General features: G+C 41.8%; 1 protein-coding gene across 1 annotated transcript in view; it reads left to right on the top strand.

The window, feature by feature from the left end:
- Positions 1 to 19,936, top strand: part of GUCY1A2 (guanylate cyclase 1 soluble subunit alpha 2) — a 197,292-nt gene extending 177,356 nt beyond the window's left edge. Inside the window, exon 8 of the mRNA XM_063127098.1 lies at positions 18,967 to 19,936. Within this exon, the coding sequence (XP_062983168.1) occupies positions 18,967 to 19,174 (208 nt within the window). The 3' untranslated portion in view covers positions 19,175 to 19,936. The remainder of the gene's footprint in view (positions 1 to 18,966) is intronic.
- The last annotated feature ends 500 nt before the right edge of the window (positions 19,937 to 20,436 follow it).

Below are 20,436 nucleotides of genomic sequence, written 5' to 3' on the forward strand. Positions count from 1 at the left end.
GCGGTTCTGGCTCAGCCCAAGATGCCCCAAAGCCGATCAGCTCCGAAGCCAGTACACCTTGGTCCACTTCGAAGTGGCACTGGGCGGGCCTTATCTGCTGCCATTGCTGCCTACACCACAGCTGCTTCTCACTCCTGCTAGCTTCCGCTGCCGCCGCCGCATGTAAGAAGAACCAGGCCACGCGCGATTTTAAGATATTGCGGGGGCTCTGAGTGATTAGTACCTCTATGGCCACTCTATGGTACCTCTATGGCCACTAACTATGGTGGCCATAGTGGTACTAATCATTCAGAGCCCCCGCGATATCTTAAAAATACCCACATGGCCTGATTCTTCTTACATGCGGCGGTGGTGGCTGAAGCTGGCAGGAGCGAGGCGGCGGGTGGCGATGGCAGCGGCAGCAGCTAAGCAGGGAGAGCGGGGAAAGGGAGGCTTTTCTGGGTGCCGGCTGCACAGCTGGCACTTAAAAAAGTCAGAGTCGCCTTGGAGGGCCTTAATCTCGCCTCGGTATCTGCACCGAGGTGAGGCGGGCAAACCCTGAAGCACCCCGAGGCGAATTGGGGCTGCTTCGGGGGCTCCGAACCGGCCTCCGAGGTGAATTGGGGGGTCCCTGCACAGCCCTAGTTGGGGCCCATTGACACATACCATATACCGCTTTCATAGTGCTACATCCTGCTTGGTGTAGATGAGGCCATGGTCTGATCCAGTGTGGCACTTCTGATGTTCTTATGACTGCCAGTACAGATTTTGCCAGTGTGCCTACGAGAAGCTCTGTGGATTGCTCCACACAGCTTCTTGTGGTTGTTCATACATCACCATAGGGGTACATGGCTGTAAGGGGCATTTGATAGCATAAGGGAGGGTGGGTGAGTCACATGGCAACACAGGCACTGTTGTAAAATATACTGCATTAAACAATCTCCTAGCTACAACTCCCACCATCCCTGACCACTGGCCATGCTGGCTGGGGTTGATGGGAGTCGGTCCAAAATATCTGGAGGCCACCAGGTTGGGGAATGCTGCAGTTCAATTCAAAATGCCAAGATGGTCCAGGGAAAGGGGTGAAAAAAACCCTCCTGCAGTCAGTGAGGCCTTGTAGAGAAATCGAGGCAGCTTTTCCAGGCAATTAGTGCCGAGCTATGATATCTCTGTGTTCTATAACCAACTAGCCAGTAATTGCTCTATCGTATTGCATTTTTTATTCAACAGTTACGTATTATTCGAGGGCAGTAGTGCATGAATTGTTCAGTTACAGGAGAAATCTAATGAGAGATAAAACATTTAAAAAATACATGAGCAAACGTAATGGGTAGTTTATTATCATACAAATAACTTTTGCATTTATTCACAATTTGGAGGACTAACTTTTTATCTGAAATTACCAGCATAACAATAATGAGTCTAACAATCTTTGCTTGTAACAAAATGTGATGTTTTGGTCAATTAATGATACACACAGAATCAGTGAGTACATGCTCATCATGACAGATTACAAACGTTGTCCGATTCTAAAGTCTGTGTGAGAGAAAATAAGGCCAAACAGTGTCCAACAGAATGGATTTTTTAAATTTTATGTTTACATGTGGGAAATATGGGGAGTTCTCGCTCTGCTTGGAATGCATACTGACAATCTCTTAATGCAGGCTGATTTACCTTTAGCCACATCCAGTAGACGTGATTAAAGATGAGAAATGGCTAGATATCTTTCTCACTTTTTTAATGCATGCGTAGCACTAAAAGTGGGGATTCTGAGAACTGGTTTGTGGCCTGTGGTGGCCTTTAGGCGTTGGCAGAACGGGGATTCTAAAGACCTCTGGGCATGTGGCACTGCAAACGGTAAGAACTGGCCCTATTCCACATGTCTTCATGCGGAACAGAGAGCCAGTGGTGGTGCAGTGGCTAAAGTGTTGGACTGGGAGTTGGGAGATCTGGGTTCTAAACCCCACTCAGCCATGGAAGCTTATTGGGTGACTTTGGGCCAGTCACAAACTCTCAGCCCAAGGGTTCCTTGGAGGTAAAAAGGCGGGATATAAATGTAATAAATAAATGAATGAATTTCTTTGCAGAGGTGATGGAAAGGAGTTCCTCCTTGCTGTATAGATCACAACCTGTGCAGTGGCCTCTAGGTTTAGGCAAACACTAGTATTATCGATAGACAGACTAATGACACTTCATATTTATTTTATTTTATTTTATTTTATTTATTATGGCATTTATATCCTGCCATTTTTCCTCCAAGGAACCCAAGGAACATAATCTTCCTCCTCTCCATGTTATCCTCACAACAACAACACTGTGAGGTAGGTTGGGCTGAGAGTCTGTGACTGGCCCAAAGTCACCCAGTGGGTTTCTATGGCCATGTGGGGACTAGAACCCAGATCTTCCGACATTAACCACTACACCACACTATATTGTCATATAGAAGCCTCTACAAAGGCATAATAAGGGCTCCAGTGTAGAAGTACATAGTGGGTTCAGGTATTTTATTAAACTGGGTCATAGTTTATTATAAGTATTATTTGTTCTCAAATTTGATACTCTATTTGATCCAGTAAGTTGTTATTATTATTATTTATTTATTTATGTAGCACCAACAATGTACTTGGTGCTGTACAAAATATACAAATAAAACAGCGATACCCTGCCTAGAGGCTTACAATCTAAAATCACATTAAAGCATATGAAGGGGGGTGGGGAAGAGGTTCACAAAGCAGAAAGTTTGTAAGTTTTTTCAATGACTTACAAAATCTGGAAAAAAAATACTGCCGCTACAACACCACCACCAAAATCAATTTAAAACCATTCCTCCTACAACTACTAAAAAAGCTACCTACATAGATCCAATAAGCAGTCAGCAAAAACGTGACTTTAGCAGCCACAAGCCCTCCTAAACAAACAACAACATTTAAATCCATTCCCTGAGGGATAGAAGGCAGTTCGCAAGAGAGTCCTCCTTGATGGGGAGTTCCACAGCAAGTTGAAAGAAGAAAGAACAAGGGGACAGGAGCAGGCAGAAGAAACATCATGGCCTGCTCCTGTTGGACTCTTCCCCCACCCCCACAGGGCAAACTGTCATCTTGGCCTTGTGGGGAAGAAGAAAGAACAAGGGGACAGGAGCAGGCAGAAGAAACATCATGGCCTGCTCCTGTTGGACTCTTCCCCCACCCCCACAGGGCAAACTGTCATCTTGGCCTTATGGGGAAGAAGAAAGAACAAGGGGACAGGAGCAGGCAGAAGAAACATCATGGCCTGCTCCTGTTGGACTCTTCCCCCACCCCCACAGGGCAAACTGTCATCTTGGCCTTGTGGGGAAGAAGAAAGAACAAGGGGACAGGAGCAGGCAGAAGAAACATCATGGCCTGCTCCTGTTGGACTCTCTCTCTCTCTCTCTCTCTCCCTCTCTCCTCCCCCCTCCCTCCTGAACTCCTGTTCCTTATGTGTCATGTTTTTATTAGACTGTAAGCCTGAGGGCAGGGACTGTCTTTTTTGCTAAGTGTAAGCCGCTCTGAGAGCCATTTTTGGCTGAGGAGCAGGGTATAAATATGATAAATAAATAAATAAATAAATAAATAAGTGCCACTGCTAAGAAGGCCCTATACTGGCCCATGGGTGTAGCTCCTGTTTTATCTTTCTTCAGCAGAAAACGTTTTTAGAAAGTCTGCTGAAATTTGGTGGCAAACCACTGTAGAGGCTTAGAATTGACAAAGTTAGCTTGGAAAAAAAGCAATGAATGGTGACCTTTTTTTTTCTTTTCTTCTCCCCCCTTTTTTCAGCAGTGTGGTTGTGGGAGGGTGAACCATTGCAAGTCCAGGTACGGAATTGGCTCCCAGACCATCTCAAGTTGGCCACTCCTGCCCTACACCCTAGTAGCATTTTTCCATACTTTGCGCGTTGAGGAATGCTAAGCAGGGTCTTCTTGACCAATCTTATGACACGAGCGAAGCTGACATATGGGGTGCAGAACTTTAAGAATTGAAGTTACACGGTGTCTACCACGGGACCCAGTTAAGAGCCTGGCTGATGTATTCACAACCGTTTGTGTACAGAATTAAATCAGTTTTGAAGCCAAAGAACATGCTGGTGAAGCCAATAAGCTTTCAGGAGAGGGGAAAACATTACTAAGGCTTTATTGGAAAGGCAAGAAAATGATCATCAAAGGATATCAGGGGAGGTGATGGCTGATCTTCAGCCAAGATCCAAACAGTTGGCAAAGTGGCTCTGGGCTCCCATTTCTCAAACATTACATGACACGTTGCTTTTGAAAGAGAGATCTTCAAAAGGAGAGAGTGATGTTGCATAATGGGAGGCTGTTAGGTTAAAAACAAATAAAAAAACTCTCAAAATTCCCACTGTGCATGTTTTATCCGTTGGACATGTGGCTACCAGTTTGAATTTCTTGCCCATAATAGGCTCTAAGAGAGGAAATGTTTGTTACAAGCGGGAAATCCCTTTAAACTGCTGAAGTTGTCGAAAGGGCAGTGGGGATAGGGTAACAATGTTGACTGTGGGAGAAGCTCACAGGCTTCCAGTCTGTTTACGGGCACAATTCAAAGTGCTGGTTATCACCTATAAAGCCCTCTATGGCTCAGGTCCAGGTTATCTGAAAGACTGTATTCTCTCATATGAGCCTGCTGTGCTCTGAAATCTTCTGGGGAGGCCTTTCTCTCAGTCCCACCAACATCCCAGGCATGCCTCATGGGTACGCGGGAGAGGGCCTTCTCGGTGGCTGCTCCAAGGATCTGGAACTCCCTTCCCAGGGAGGCTAGGCTGGCTCCCTCTGTGCTACAGTTTCGGAGGCAGGCAAAACCTTTTTTGTTTCAGCAGGCTTTTGGCACTATACTGGACCTGTGTTAATGTATTGGATCCCCCCCCCCATTTTTTTTAACCTGTTACAGTTTTGAAATTTTTAACATGTTTTTAATTTTACTGTAGGTTTAATTCTATTTTAACTTTTGTAATTTAATCTTGTAAACTGTCTTGAGTCCCAGTACTGGGAAAATGGTGGGATATAATAATAATAATAATAATAATAATAATAATAATAATAATAATAATGATGATGATGATGATGATGATGATGATGATACAAGAGTGGGCATTTTGTGGACTCCAGATGTTTCGCACTACAACTCCCATCGGCCCTAATCAGCATATCCAATGGGGATGTCAGGACCAGTGCCAAGGGTAGGCATGGTGGGTCACCTGCCAACAGTCCACACCCCAACAGGGGCCCACTCACAAGTGCCCCCTGGACTTGCTCCTACTCTTCACCATTTCAACCTGCTTGTTCACCTGCCTGTCACTCAGATAAATTGATGGAGGAGGAGGAGGAGGAGGAGGAGGAGGAGGAGATGATGCCATGACCTACTTGCTCTTTGGCTCTCTGCCCAGCAAGCAAGCAAGTGGTAGCAATGATGAGAAAGAAGGGGGAACAATAGCAGGTCCTGGGAAGATAGACTTACTGATGGACGGGGGCGGGTGGCATCCAGAATTTGGAGCTGGCACTGATGGAAGTTGTAGGCCAAAACAGGAGGGACACAGGTTGCCTACCCTTGAAAGAAAGGAATAAACATCTCACCACCATCGGATCTGCAGCCTGCGCTCCAAAAAAAGGAAAGGTGCATGGATGGAACGGAAATTATTAATGAGAAAAAAATTAAATAGCATTTTGTAAAACTTGACAAAATAAAAGTTGTGTCCCAATCAGGATGGATAAAAATCTATGATTTTTTTTAAAAAAAAAAATTAAAAAAATCAGATTTTTTTATTTAAATCGGATTTTTTGTAATTTAAATCGGATTATTTTGATTTAAATTGGATTTTTTAAAAATAAAATGCTTTTTGAGCAAAAAACTATCTAAAGATAGTTTTCTGTTTAAGATACATTATAGTCCAAAAGTTATTCATCATGAAATAAGGATTATTTTTTAATTATGTAGCATGAGGCTGTTTAAAATATTTTGGTAAATGAATTCCATTAACCATTCACAATGTCATGCTCTTCTAGAGGTTTCTGTAAGATTATTTTTCTCCTTCCAAAGAAGTACAGCAGAAAAGTTGTCCAAATATGAATGATTAACCTATTAAACTGGAGATAGTTCACCTTGCAATAATTTCATAATTATCTATCTATGATGTGATTCTAATAGTATAATCAAATCAGCATTTTCTTTTGCTATAACTGTAAAACTAATCTGAAAAGTTGCTATTCTAAAAATGAAACCTTCATCTGGTTGTAAATATTAAGATTATACCAGCAAGAATGAGTCTTTTGTAACTCTGAGTTGTGTAAAATATAGTGAGGAAGAGTGCACTTTTTTTGGGGGGGGGGGGGAAATCACATGATTAAATCGAGTCTTTCTGAGTAGTGATTTAAATCGTGATTTAAATCAAATTGGTTTAATCAAATCCACTCTGGTCCCAATATTTAAGTAATCGAAGTCATATGAACATATGAAGCTGTCTTACACTGAAGCCCTATGCAGGAATTAATTACCCTGCTCACATGTAGGGCTGAAGTGTGGAGAGAGACGTTGGTGTGCCCTTAAGCCCCGACCCTAGTGTTTCCGCGTGCCCAGTACCCACTTGGATCTTTGTACATTGAGTGTGAAGATCTGAAGAGGGCTTTGTAACCATATTCACCTAAACGTGCATACAGAGTTCCCAAACATCTGGAGGGTACCAGGTTGGGAAGGCCACCTTAAGGGGAAGAAGTTAGAAATTAGCTACCTGGCCTAAAAATAAAGCAAAAACAATAGATATTGTGTTTCTTCAAGAAATGTGTTTAATTTTATGGGACATACATTTACTAGAAGTAGTTTTTAGGGACGTACTTAGTTATTTGTTGCTAACCCTTGGACTAAAGGTGTTGTTATCATTGTTACTGATAAACTGAACTGGGAATTCAAGGAGATTGTACTAATCAAAGCCCCACTCTCTATTAATATGGTATTTTCCCTCAGTTTTATAAGCAATAAATAAGCACACACATATAGACAAATCTAAATTATTGGTGGAAAATAACGCAAGACTGAATGTGTCAGTTAAGAATGAGTAATTGAACTCATAATTTTTCCCAAATGCAATTCTACTAATTTCTGACAAAATTCTAATGTGGGTGCATTTGTTCAATAATAATAATAATAATAATAATAATAATAATAATAATAATAATAATAATAATAATAATAATAATAATAATAATTTATTATCATCCTCTCCCTCTGGATCGGGGCAGGGTACAACACAAATACAAAACACCATAAAATACATATAATTGATTAAAAACATATAAAACTTAATACATTATTAAAAGGCATCTTAAAATTCAACTGGGTAGGCCTGCTGGAAGAGAGAAGTCTTTATAGCTTTTTTAAAATTCAGAAAGACTGTTAAGTTGGTGAATCTCTCCCTGCAGGCCATTCCACAGTCTGGGAACGGCAGAAGAGAAGGTCCTCTGGGTAATACCCATCAGCCTAGTTTTGGCTGACTGAAGTAAATTCTTCCCAGAGGACTGAGTGTGTGGGGTAGATTGTATGGGAGAAGGCGATCCCGCAGGTAACTTGGACTCCAGCCATGTATGGCTTTAAAGGTAATAACGAACACTTTATGTCACTCAGGGAATTGAGTCATCATACTGTACTAATTCCTCCAGCACATTTTAAAAGCTCTACTTTCAAAGTTTTCCTTTATTTTCTGACAGCCAGTGATAATTTATCTTTGAAAATTATGGTACATATCACCACACCGTTTTACTACTTCTTGATTTTCTACTGTAGTTGGTAGTGTTTTTAATTCTGTCTTTTAACCTTGTGTTTTTAATATTGTATTTTTAATATTGTGAATTGCTGATTCTATTACATCCTGTGGTATATAAACATCACCAATAAAAATAAATAAATAAATAAGCCTGACTGCTAAGACTGAAGTGCATACTAATTTGAGTTTTCTCCCTCATAGAAACTTTGTATTACTTTACTTTCTTCCAGCTCAGAAAAAAAATCCTGTAAGGTTTTAACAGAAAAATGCACATAGACAAATGTTAAATATATACAGTTATTAGGTCCATTTTTCTCAAAACAGGAAGGAAAACAGGAAGAAATGGGATTTGATTAGCGCTGGAATGTTTGATAAATGCGGCTTGAATTTGCTGAGGTTGTATATCGTCGTCTGAAGCTATGTGACATGTACAAAACACGGTGAGGGATTAGAATGGTTTTTTTTTTTTGCAGAAATGCAAGCTTCCATATAATTTTTATAGCTGAAGGAATGGATTTTGCTATCAAGCTCAAAGAGACTTCCGTCTTGCTTGGACTCAGCATAATGCCCTGCAACCTGCCTGTTGCCTGCCAGGGACAGCTGATTCCAAAACTCCTAATCCCCAGGCTGAGACTTGCTTATTTATCCCACACTGCTGTTGTTGATACAGTGTGCATTTCTACACTTGGCACAGTGTTTGCATTAGCCACTGGTACTCTAAGATGGTCCATCTGGCCTTTATAGGGATAACGTATTGCCCGTATTTTACTGTGGCGAGAAATCCTCTCCTGTGTACCAAACCAGAAGTGGAAACACTGCTTTAAGCTCCTTTCAGTCTAATAAAAGAATCATTTTTATTTCTCGCTTTAGAAATAAAACCCTCTTGAAAGACCTTCTTTTGAACAAAAAGGGTGCTTTCAGCATCGTGTTGGCAAAATAGGACACTTGTAGAATTGTGAGTTGGAAGTATTGGTTGTTTTGTTTGTTTTTCTCTCCTCCAGCCAAGGATTGGTTCTTCAATTTAATTACTGATAAGCTTATTTTATCCTCTCCCCCTCTCTCTCCAAAATAGAGTTGGGCCCTTAGCTCAGATGTGGCTCCCAAAATTCTGCTTCTAAGGCGAAGATTGGTTAATGAACCATTTGGATCCTGAAGCACATAACCCAAAATCTCCTATTATATCAGCTTTTAGGCATAACTTCTCTTTCCTGATTTACTTAAACACTTTGGCAGAGAAGAGGGAGGTGTCATATGCTGAGATCTTCAGACTTGACTAGGTTCCTTTAAGAGCCTTGCCTTAATTTATTTATTTATTAAAGGAAACCATTTATTCTTAGTGCTATTCTCATACTAGCCATTATCTAGCATAGCTTTCCCAGGCCTGATGCCCTCCAGATTTATTTATTTATTTATTGCACTTATATATCACCCAATAGCTGAAGCTCTCCAGACAGTTCACAAAAATTAAAACGTAATTTATGCATAATTAAATGAATGATGGGAGTTGGTCTCCAGCACACCTGGAAGGCACCAGGCTGGGGGTGGCTAATCTAGAACAAGTAGCCTGATACTATGAACCTCTCTTACGAGTTAGCCTTGATGCAGGTGGGGAAAACTCTGTGTTGCAGGGTGGTAGGGGAGGTCAGTCTTTTAATTTAAAAAATGGCAGATCTACCATTTCTCTCTTTGATAGTAGAGAGGAGGTGCACACAGAACAAAATAGAAGAAATAAAATTTCAAAAAACAACCCCCCAACCTTCCTTCTTGGGGGAGAACAGTGGGATATGATGTGGATGAAGCAGGATGGGCAATTATTTTCTTTTTATTTATTTATTTGTTTATTTATTTATTACATTTATATCCTGCCTTTTTTCCTCCAAGGAACCCAAGGCAACGTACATAATCCTCCTCCTCTCCATGTTATCCTCACAACAAGAACCCTGTGAGGTTGGTTGGGCTGAGAGTCTGTGACTGGCCCAAAGTCACCCAGTGGGTTTCCATGGCCGAGTGGGGACTAGAACCCTGATCTCCCGACTCCCAGTCCGACACCTTAGCCACTACACCACACTGGCTCTCTGTAACAATAACAATGACAAGGATCCCACACTTGAAGGTGCAGCCCAAGGGCTGGATTCAATTCTGGAGAAGCTGTCCAGGGCTGCATTCCAGTGCTGGGTGAGGCAGGGCAGAGCCGACATACCAAAAATATGAGCTTATTTTAGCTTAAAGCTCTTCCTGCCAGTAACTAGGTCTTAGGAGAGGCATTTCAACCTGCACAAAAACCGGGAAATCACCCACTGATCAGTAGTCGGGGAAATGGTGTGGGGCCAGAAGAATGAGGTGTGGTCTTCTGGGCAACCCCAGAGGGCCAGATTTGGCCCCGGAGCCTGAAATTCTGTACCCCTTGTGTAGTGCCTTCACGGCTCAGTGAGAAGAACCAATGAGGATACAGAATGTGATTCTGGATCAGGTAAACAACTTATCCTTAATTGTACTAGCTAGCTTAGTGGGCAAGGCAGGCCATGTGGCACCATTATCCTACAGCTTGCTGCCTTCCACGCTCCCTTTCAGCATATGCCACCTAAAGCACTCACTCTGCCTAATGGTAGGGCCGGTCCCTTTTCAAATCATATAAATTACACAGAGCTGTAAGGGATGAAAATCTATCGAACTAAGAGCGGAAATTACCCATCAAAAATACATAGAGCGTATTCAGTATAATGGCAAACCTTGTGTACAACATTATGCAGGGTGTGGAGAATGTGGATGGGGAGACATTTTTCTCCCTCTCCCTTAATACTAGAACCCAGGGTCATCCCATGAAGCTGATTGGTGGGAGATTCCAGACAGATAAAAGGAAGTACTTCTTCACACAGCGCGTAATTAAAGTATGGAATTCACTGCCACAAGACACAGTGATGGCCACCAATTTGGATGGCTTTGGGCTCATCTACACCAAGCAGGATATTCCACAATGAAAGCAATATGAAAGTAGTATATAAAAGGCTGGAGCCACACTACTGCTTTATAGTGGTATTGAAGTACACTGACAACTGTTGGGGCCCATTGACACATACCATATACCTCTTTCATACCACTTTCATAGTGTTACATTCTGCTTGGTGTAGATGTGTCATGGGACCCAACAGTTGTCAGTGCACTTCAGTACCACTATAAAGCAGTAGTGAAGATCCTGCAGTGCACTTCAATACTACTATAAAGCAGTAGTGTGGCTCCTGCCTTTTATATACCACTTTCCTAGTGGAATATCCTGCTTGGTGTAGATGAGCCCTTTAAAGGAGGGTTGGATAAATTCCTGGAGGAGAAGCCTATCAGTGGCTACTAGTCCTGATGGCTAAGTGCAACCTTCAGTATCAGAGGCAGTAAGCCTGTGTGCACCAGTTGCTGGGGAACATGGGCAGGAGGGTGCTGTTGCAATCCTGTCTTGTTTGTGGGTCTCTCATTGACAGGTGGTTGGCCACTATGTGAACAGAATGCTAGACTAGATGGCCCCTAGGTCTGATCCAGCATGGCTCTTCTTATGTTCTTATGTAAAATGTGGGTCCAAGTGGCGGAGAGAAGGGTATTGGATTGACAGAACAATGATAAGGCGAGGAGCATTAGGAATTGTGAGGAAACAGCTCAGAGACCTCATCCCCAACCTGCATCTAGACTAAACTCATCGGCAGTCACAGTGCTGTGAAACTGTATCCATGTTCAATAGTAGTAAGGGGAGATATAAGACAAAGAAATGGCCAACACAGAAACCTAACTTCCCAGTTGCCAGTTAATTTTTTTATTACATTTATATCTCGCCTTTTCCCCTCCAAGGAACACAAAGCAGTGTATATAATCCTCCTCCTCTCCATTTTATCCTCATAACAACAACCCTGTGAGGTAGGTTAGGCTGAGAGTTTGTTATTGGCCCAAAGTCACCCAGTGAGCTTACTTGGCAGAGTGGGGACTAGAATCTAGATCTCTCAACTCTCATTCTGACACTCTAGCCACTACACCACACCAGCTAGAGTGTCGGAATGAGAGTCAGGAATTAATTAGTGGGGTGCATTCATTTTTCAACAATCTATAACACAATTTGTTCCACAGAGCCCACAAGAGGAATATGAAATTTTTACATACCCTCAAGCTATTTTCTTTCTTAAAATGCTCAGGATCTTTTTTAATAATAATAATCTTATTTATACATTATGGGTTTTCTTGTTGATAACGTTTATTTTAATGTATGTATGTATTGGAATATTTCAGCAGCATTTCTTGTTACACTACTTTAAAGCTTCCTTGAAATTCATGTGGGGCCATACATGACCATTAATCCTCAAAACACTTTACATAATATTTCAAAATGTCAAAATGAATTGAGTTTACTCAGCTATAGCAGAGAGAAAATAATTTTCAGATGTCAATGAACAACCTGTGCTGATTGAACTGCAACCTCCGTGATTAGAAATTTGTTTTGCCGTTACCTGCGTGTCACTCTCCAGCCTCTTTGCTGCATTTCAGTCCCCTTGGTTTGATTGCTGTGACCTCCGGAGGTGATTCACGAAAGGTGGGTAGGGGGGCAAATCAGAGTTCAAACGAAGTTTGGTGCGTGGCCATAGAGCTAGTAGCAATGGCTTTTGGAGAGAAGGCTAAATAAAAGTCAAGACAGAGGTACTGTGGTTGGGAAGACTGTTTGTTCCGGATAAAGAGGTTCAGTTGGTTCTGGGTGTGTTTGCACTCCCTCTGAAAGACCAACTTCGCAGCTTTGGGATCTCCTAGACTCAGTGGTATCTATGGTAACAACAAGTGGCAGAGGTGACTAGGAGTACTTTGTATCATCAGGGGTCCCTAAACTTTTTTGGGTCAGTAGGTACATTTGAAATGTTAAGGGTATTATGGGCATTCTTTGAAATTTGAAGAGAGTTATGGGCGCCATGGTGTGGGAAGGGGCTTGGCCATTCATAAAATGGCTGCCATGGTGGTCACAGCTGGTCACAGAACACTAATTTCCCAGAAGGCAAAATGGTGAGACTGAAAGAAAAGGAACTTGCCTAAAAATGTAAGTATGAGGCAGAAGTGGGAACTGAGCTCTAAAAACCCAAATACTTGTTTTATTTGAACCCAAATAAAGATGGAAGGCTTCCCATCACTTTGCAGAATGCCAGCCTCCCAGTTAAAAAAGAAAGAAAGAAATCTTAAGAAATGAAATAAAATGTAAAAAACCAAGAGGGGCAGGGAGCCTGGCAGGCACCAAGGGAGCTGTTCGTTGGCACATTGATACCCATGGGCACCACATTGGACAGCGCAGATTTAGGCCGTTTCGACACCTGTCTTTTTCCCCAGGATCGTCCCTGGATCGTTCCTGTGCATCCAAATGATGCACAGGGGATCCCGGGAGTAGGCAGAGATTATCCCTCCATTTTCCTGGGTTAACCCTTAGGTGTAGAAAGTGCCTTAGAGTTTCTCTAAATGACCTATTTATTGCACATTTGTGATTAGCTACTCACAGAGTTTTGCAGGTCTGTTATACATATCATCAACATCCAGGATGTCTCCTGTGCTGTCCCCCTGTAATCTCACTTTAAAAATAATCTGAGATAATGTGGATTTACTTTATCACTGGGATATTGCAGGATCTCCCGTGTGTAAAGACAGCATTGCACTATAATACTGCCACTAGATGCCACTGCCTCGTTAAACACAGCAGAGCCTTTCCAAGAAATAGGGATGTCGCTGGTGCCTGACCAGGACTGGGACTCCCCCTCCCAGCCCTGACCCAGCTCGCTTCGAGCACACCATGGCTTGGTGACTGCCCGACAGCCGCCTTCCCTCATTCACGTCTTTAATGTCGTGAAAATGGGGCCTTTACGGCTGCCATTTATGTAACTTTAGAAATCCACAATTTCTGGAGTCACTATTGTTGCAAACAATGAAGACTCTGGACGAGGGCAACTGGCCCAGCGGCTTCATCAGGCGCTCACTGGGGCTGTGAAGAAGTTTGTGTGGTGCCGCGAGGGCAGACAGTGGCTTGGCAGGCGCCCAGTGGATCCGGGTGAGTCTGTCCATACTAAGAAGAGAAGCTTTCAATTCAAAATCATGCAGTCACATATAAACGCGCAAGTCCTGAAGGTGTAAGGATTGCGGAGGACGAAAGCCCTGGTAAGGCTGTGCTCATCTTCTTTCTGGCAGGTAATGCGAATTTAGAATGATTCTTGTAATTTAAGTAGAAATACAGTCCATCTTGCCGTAGTGTGGAAGACTGTGACCAGGTTGATCTCTTTGCCTTGCTCAGTGCTGTTGAAGGGCAACTTCAAGGCCCAGCTCTTTCTTCTGATCTTTACCTTTTTATTAGACTTAAACTGGACAGCCCTTCAAATAGAGGATGCCTTCATAATAGAGGATGGTCCTCCGGCACCCATTCAAACAGAGGACTGTCTTCTGTAAAAGAGGATACGTGGCCACCCCAGCAGGAACTCTGACCTTCAAAGGAGCATGGGGGTGGAGAGTCCTAGTGTTTTTGTTTTTATATTGTTGCTTGCTGTTTTAGAAATATGTTTGAGTTGCCTTGAGCGCTTTTTAAGGGAAAGGCAAGATATAGGTGTTTTAAATAAATAAATAAATAAATAAATGTTCTAATCAAACCAGGATGCCTATTTCTACATCTGCCATAGCCATTAAATTTCTAGTTTAATTAAAAGAACCTTGCTTACCATCACAAAGAAAACATTTCTGCAAAATTCCTAAAGCACCATTATTGATTGTCCACAAGGTGACAGCTATCTAATAGCAGTTTATATGTAAATGAAGAGATAAATAATTAAAACCCAAGACCCAGAGGGATCACCATCTGTCTTATTGTTTAAACTTTTAGCAACGCATCCATAAAAACATACCTCTATCAGGGAACAAACTCTGTAGTTAAGAGAAAATATGGTACATTGGTCCTGTAGTAAATCTTAACAGTATTCTAGGAAAGGTATGGCTTACTTTCTCACCTGTTCTTAAATATGGTTCTAAGTGATTTATTAATATCTTTTACAAAAAAAATAAAACAAAAATTAACCAATATATGGATTTTTTTGTTCTTGTTTTGACTCAAGATCCCTAATAATGCAAATGGGGCAGAAGGTAGTTCCCCAGATATCTTGGTCTTCAATTCCCAGATATATGAATTTTATTTCATCTATCCTATCTCTTTTACCTCAGTTAGTCTGGTTCAACCTTCCATTTGTTCTTGTTTTACAGCTAAATGTTTGATCCTCTGAGTTTGCTAGTTGTTGGCTGTTCAAGAGTCCTATACAAGTATTTTCCTGCTTGTGTACAGGGCAAAAGTGGGGAGGAAGACATGGGCATGCACCCCCAATATCCTGCATGCCTGGTTGCCAGTTAGACCTTTGCGTGTTGAGTGCGAAGGTCTGAAAATTTTATTTATTTATTTATTTATTTATTTAAAACGTTTATATCTCACCCTATATCATTAAGGTCTCGGAGTGGCGTACAGATAAAAGCTAAAACAATAAATATGCACAGTTAAAAACAAATTAAACCATGAAAAGGTTTAATGTGCTCTGTAAGCACATTCAGCTAAACACACTTATATAAGTTCCATGATTGTGCCTTATCAGGGTTTCCAATCACGGGAGTTTTGTAGGCATGTTCAGCTGAACACCTTTACAGTGCCCTTTTCAGACCTTCTTGCTGAACACATAGATTTTCCGTAATTGGAACCCTTGCTAAGGCCCTACACACAAGCAGCCACACGACTGACTAGGCCTCTTGAATAGCCAAGAACTAGTAAACGTAGAGGATCACAAATACTTAGCTGTAGAAGAAGAACAAATGGAAGGTTGAACTAGATTTCCTGAGGTAAAAGATGGGATAGATAAAGGAAAATGCAAATGCTAGGCCAAGCTTTCCAGGATACAACTCAGAATGGCAGACCATAAGGCCAGTGGAAGAAAGGTTTTAATTTTTTTGAGGAAAACTAGCCTAAGTAGATAAATGCACTGGCTGCCTATTTGTTACCGGGCCAGGTTTAAGGTTTTGGTACTAGTGTACAAAGCCATAAACAACTCGGGATCAGGATACCTGAGAGAGCACCTTCTCTCTTACCAGCCTGCCCTGTCAATAAGGTCATTTGAGTGCATGTTCCTGGTGGTTCCACATGGACCTTTGACCCAACTGGAGTCCACCAGGAGAAAATTCTTTAATGTGGTGGGCCCTTTTCTTTGGAATTCCCTGCCCTGGAGGTCAGGCAGGCACCAACACGGTGCTACTTCTGGTGCCTCCTGAGTACAGCTCTTTTCAATTGATCAGCCACCATTTTCGATATATTCTATTTTAAATTAAACAATTTTAATATGTTGTTTTAATCTTTTTTATTATTATTGCTTTATTTCTTATGTTTACCACTTTGAAATCTATTTTAGATATGGAGCGGTATATAAATATTGTAAATAAATAATAAAATATAAATTCTCTCTTGGAACAACTGTGTGAACAGAGTGCTGGACTAGATGGACCCTTGGTCTGATCCAGCATGGTACTTCTTATGTTCTTAACCAATCAATGCATGGTAACTGAAAAATTAATTTTGTTCTAAAAATTAATGCAGTTCTGAGAGCCAGTGTGATGTAGTGGCTAGAGTGTTTTCCTGGGAATCGGGAGATCTAAGTTCTAGTCCCCACTCGGCCATGGAAACCCACTGGGTGACTTTGGGCCAGTCACAGACTCTCAGCCCAACCTACCTCACAGGGTTGTTGTTGTGAGGATAAAATGGAGAGGAGGAGGATTATGTATGCTGCCTCGGGTTCCTTGGAGGAAAAAAGGCAGGATTTTAATGCAATAATAAATAAAATAAAATAAAAAATAAATGCAAAGTCTATGGGGCAATATAACAACTAACACAATGTCCAGAAAGACATGCACAAAACACTCTTGAATTACTGGCAGGAAGGAAAAACATGGGGGATGTATTCCCATCGCAACTGGTGATTTATGTTTGGCATAGTGGCTCGTGTTCTGCAGACATGTTGTAGAGGAACAACACTTGACCATAAGAACTGAAAAAGGTCTCAAAATTTCAGAAAACTGGCAGCCCATATAAATAGAAGTGATACTTATTTCATAATTCCTTATAGCGTTTTATGGGGTATTTCTCCAGGGCGTTCAGTTGATATTGCATCTCATTGGACTCTGCCATATTGTGTATTAAGGTTTGAGATAATAATAATAATAATAATAATTATTTATTTATATAGCACCATCAATGTACATGGTGCTGTACAGATTACACAGTAACTAGCAAGACCCTGCCGCATAGGCTTACAATCGAATAAAGTTGTAGTAAACAATAAGGAGGGAAACTGTAGTTAATGTGACTGGACACTAAGCCCTTCCTAAGGGTCACTACCACTCTCCTCTTCATCTATAAGGATAGGTGGGGACTGCTTTTCTCTCTAAGCCAGCTCACAGCAAATGTCATAAAACTAGTATGGAGAATTTAACCTTTGGTCAGTAGATCCTGTCATCACATCATCTTCCATTTACACCAGCCCATTATTTATATTTCAGCAACACTGAACTGGATGTACTGCAGCACAAATAAGGGAATATTCTGTCATATTTCTCTAAGCAGTAAAATGTTTTATCTGTCTTTTGTTTCTACAGAGCCAGCTGGAAGCCTGATAGTAACCAGAGTATTAAAATGCATTGCCTGACCACAAATATGCCTGGGCTAATACTCTTCAAAGAGCAAAGGCATTCCTGTCACTAGGCCAGACTCACACACTTATGTATGCTGAGTAGTATTTTCTTTTGCAAGTAGGCCTTCTGGCATCAGCAAGACTCACATTTGAAACAGATATATCTGCCACTTTGCAGCATTGTGCCATGCTCTAGCAAAGACTTCATCAACCTGGTGCTCTCCAGATGTCTTTATTATAACTCCCACATCCCCCACCCACCTAGCTAGCCATGCTGTTGCAGGCCTACACATATAGAAGGCACCAGGTTGAGGGAGGCAGCTCTAGCATGACAAAGAAAAAAATATTGGGCGGGGCTATCTGACAGGACAAGGCTTGATTCACAATGGTTGTGGTTAGGAATTTGTTTTAGGTCCCACCCCGATGATATCCCCAAATATTTAAGTCAGTGGTTGCCATTTGCTCCTGTAAAGGTCTGGTAAAGGTCATCTTGTGATGGAGAGAAAACACATTTTCTGCCCCTGACATTAAGTGTCACTGGGATCCTGTAGGCCAAGGGCTGGCACCCTTTTTGGCTTTGAGGGCATCTCAAACCGAGGCCTTGGAGAGTTTCTACTAGACTGAGCAGAACATACCAGTCTAGATCAGCCATACCCAACTTGGTACCCTCCAGATATCTTTGGACCACAAAGCCCATCACCCCAACCATTGGCCATGCTAATTGGGGCTGATGGGACTTGTAGTCCAAAGGCATCTATGAGTTGCCAGATTGGGGAAGGCTGGCCCAGGGGTAACCAGTCAATGAAGCAGTGTCAGGCTGCTTCATAAGTTATATTCTTTCTCACACTCCTGCATCTAAAACAAAAAAACTGTCAAAAAGTGAATGATAAAAGGGGAAATGGCTTGCTCAAACTACCACTGTCAATTATTGTTAATTAGCTGATATACCCGGCATTGCCCGGATCCCTGAATAATGCGCATTTGATAAAAAACAAATATCTCTGCAACTTATTCATCTTTAAGTTGGTAGGAGATTTTTATTTCCGCAAGGAGCATAGGGAAGTGGCTCTGTGTAGCTTCAAAGGTTGAACACTCAGTCCTTGAGAAATGTTCTTATATTACTATATAAAGTGTTTTCTTACAATGGCCTCCTGGCCCAGGCATGCTGGGAGTTGTAGGGGTAGCTGAAAACTGAAAAACACATATCATGTTTTTAGATTTTTCTGGTTCATTCTACAGCCAGACCTTTCAGCGTGCCAAATTTCAAATTTCTAACTCATCTGGAAGTGGGTAAACATTTCCGCACATACAAACCTGCACACATACTTTCAGCTCTATAGGTAGAGATACATGGCTAATCAACAGGATGCTGTGGAGTAGTGAGGAAAATGTTTGTTTGCCCTCAGGAATGTTCTTCAACTTTGGAAAGCTGGTCTGTGTCACAGTTTGAGAACTATTGTTCTGTGTTAACCCATTCTTATCTCTTCCCCTCCCCACCCCACTCCAGGCTTCTGAAAAAGGAAGAAAATTTTATCTTCATTCCTCGGTCCCGCGAAGAGCTTCCAGACAACTTTCCAAAGGAAATCCCGGGGATTTGTTATTTCCTGGAGGTCAGAACTGGTCAGAAGCAGCCAAAGTCCTCCGTCACCTCTGCCAGAGTGAGAAAGATTTCCTACAACATTGGCACCATGTTCCTGCGGGAAACGAGCCTATGAGGCCCGCTGCAGATCAAAGACTCATCAAAAAAGCACAAGCCCAGAACTGGGTCATGACAGGAGAGAGGAGTTTCTTTCTGTTTCACTGCATTGTTCCAAGCAAGCAGTAAAAGCTCCGTGAAATGTCAGGCAATAATTCTTTTTAAAGGTGGGTGACTGCTGTCTGTAAACAAACTGGAAAGGGGCAAGGGAGGGAGCAGGGATTTCTTTTTTAAAATCTAATTAAGCAAAATACTTGTCTGTTGCCAGAGCTTCAGTTGGCCATCAATGTCAAAGTGGTGGCAAGAACCGTGGAATCCAAATTGAGTTGCTGTTGATGGGCCGGTGGGGAACATGTTCTACTCTGCCAGGGGTGTGCAATGTGTGGTTCTCCATATGTTATTGGTCCCCAACCCCCATCAGCCCCAATCAGAATGACATGGGCTGATGGGAGTTGTAGCCCAACAGTATCTAAGCATTGAGTTTCCTGTACAAGGTCCATTGAAATGAATGGAGTGTTTGGTGGATTGCTTTGTTCTGTTCAGAAATGGGTGGCTGGTTCTTTTTTTATTTGAAGTCATAGTATCCCTGCTATTGCTTTAAGCATCCTCCATTTGTGTCAACAGAATCGGGGTAGGCCCCCTTCACATGCACCTATCAAATGCATGTAACAGCAGTGCTCGGTGGATTACGCTCTAGATTTGCACCAGCTAAGCAGACAGTTCATATTATGATGCATTCCTGCATTTAAAAGTGTTATTCACTAAGGTTTAGGTTGCTTCTGGGCTGGTTTTGTTGTTGTTGTTGTTTTTTAAAAAATAAACCTTCATGCAAATACTGTAGAGATTATTTATAACCTTCCTGGCAGGAGGGATTGTAAGTCAGTAAATAATACTGTATGGATTTTACCTACTTTTTATACATTTCAATTTCTGCACAATACTCCATGTGCTTTAACAAATGTGAGGCTAGCCCACTACTGTATATTTTATGTCATCTATCTGACTCTGAAAGATGATATTGATTGATTGATTGAAATGATAAGAGAGGCCATTTTGTTGGGGGGTTGCAAGAACTACATTTTGGTATTTTTTCCTCTCTTTTTTTCTGATGTTTATGTCTTGCATATCTTAAACCGACATTCAGTATTTGTCACACTAGTAGAACAACAGAACAATGCAAGCAGAGCGGTAATGATTATGCTCAATGACTGGTTTGTTGCAGGATGTGGAATGTCCCAAAGCGCTGGAGTTTATATCTGACCTGAAGTTTTCAGTTAATCT

Source organism: Elgaria multicarinata, chromosome 5, assembly GCF_023053635.1.
Source record: "Elgaria multicarinata webbii isolate HBS135686 ecotype San Diego chromosome 5, rElgMul1.1.pri, whole genome shotgun sequence".
Classification (NCBI taxonomy): domain Eukaryota; kingdom Metazoa; phylum Chordata; class Lepidosauria; order Squamata; family Anguidae; genus Elgaria; species Elgaria multicarinata.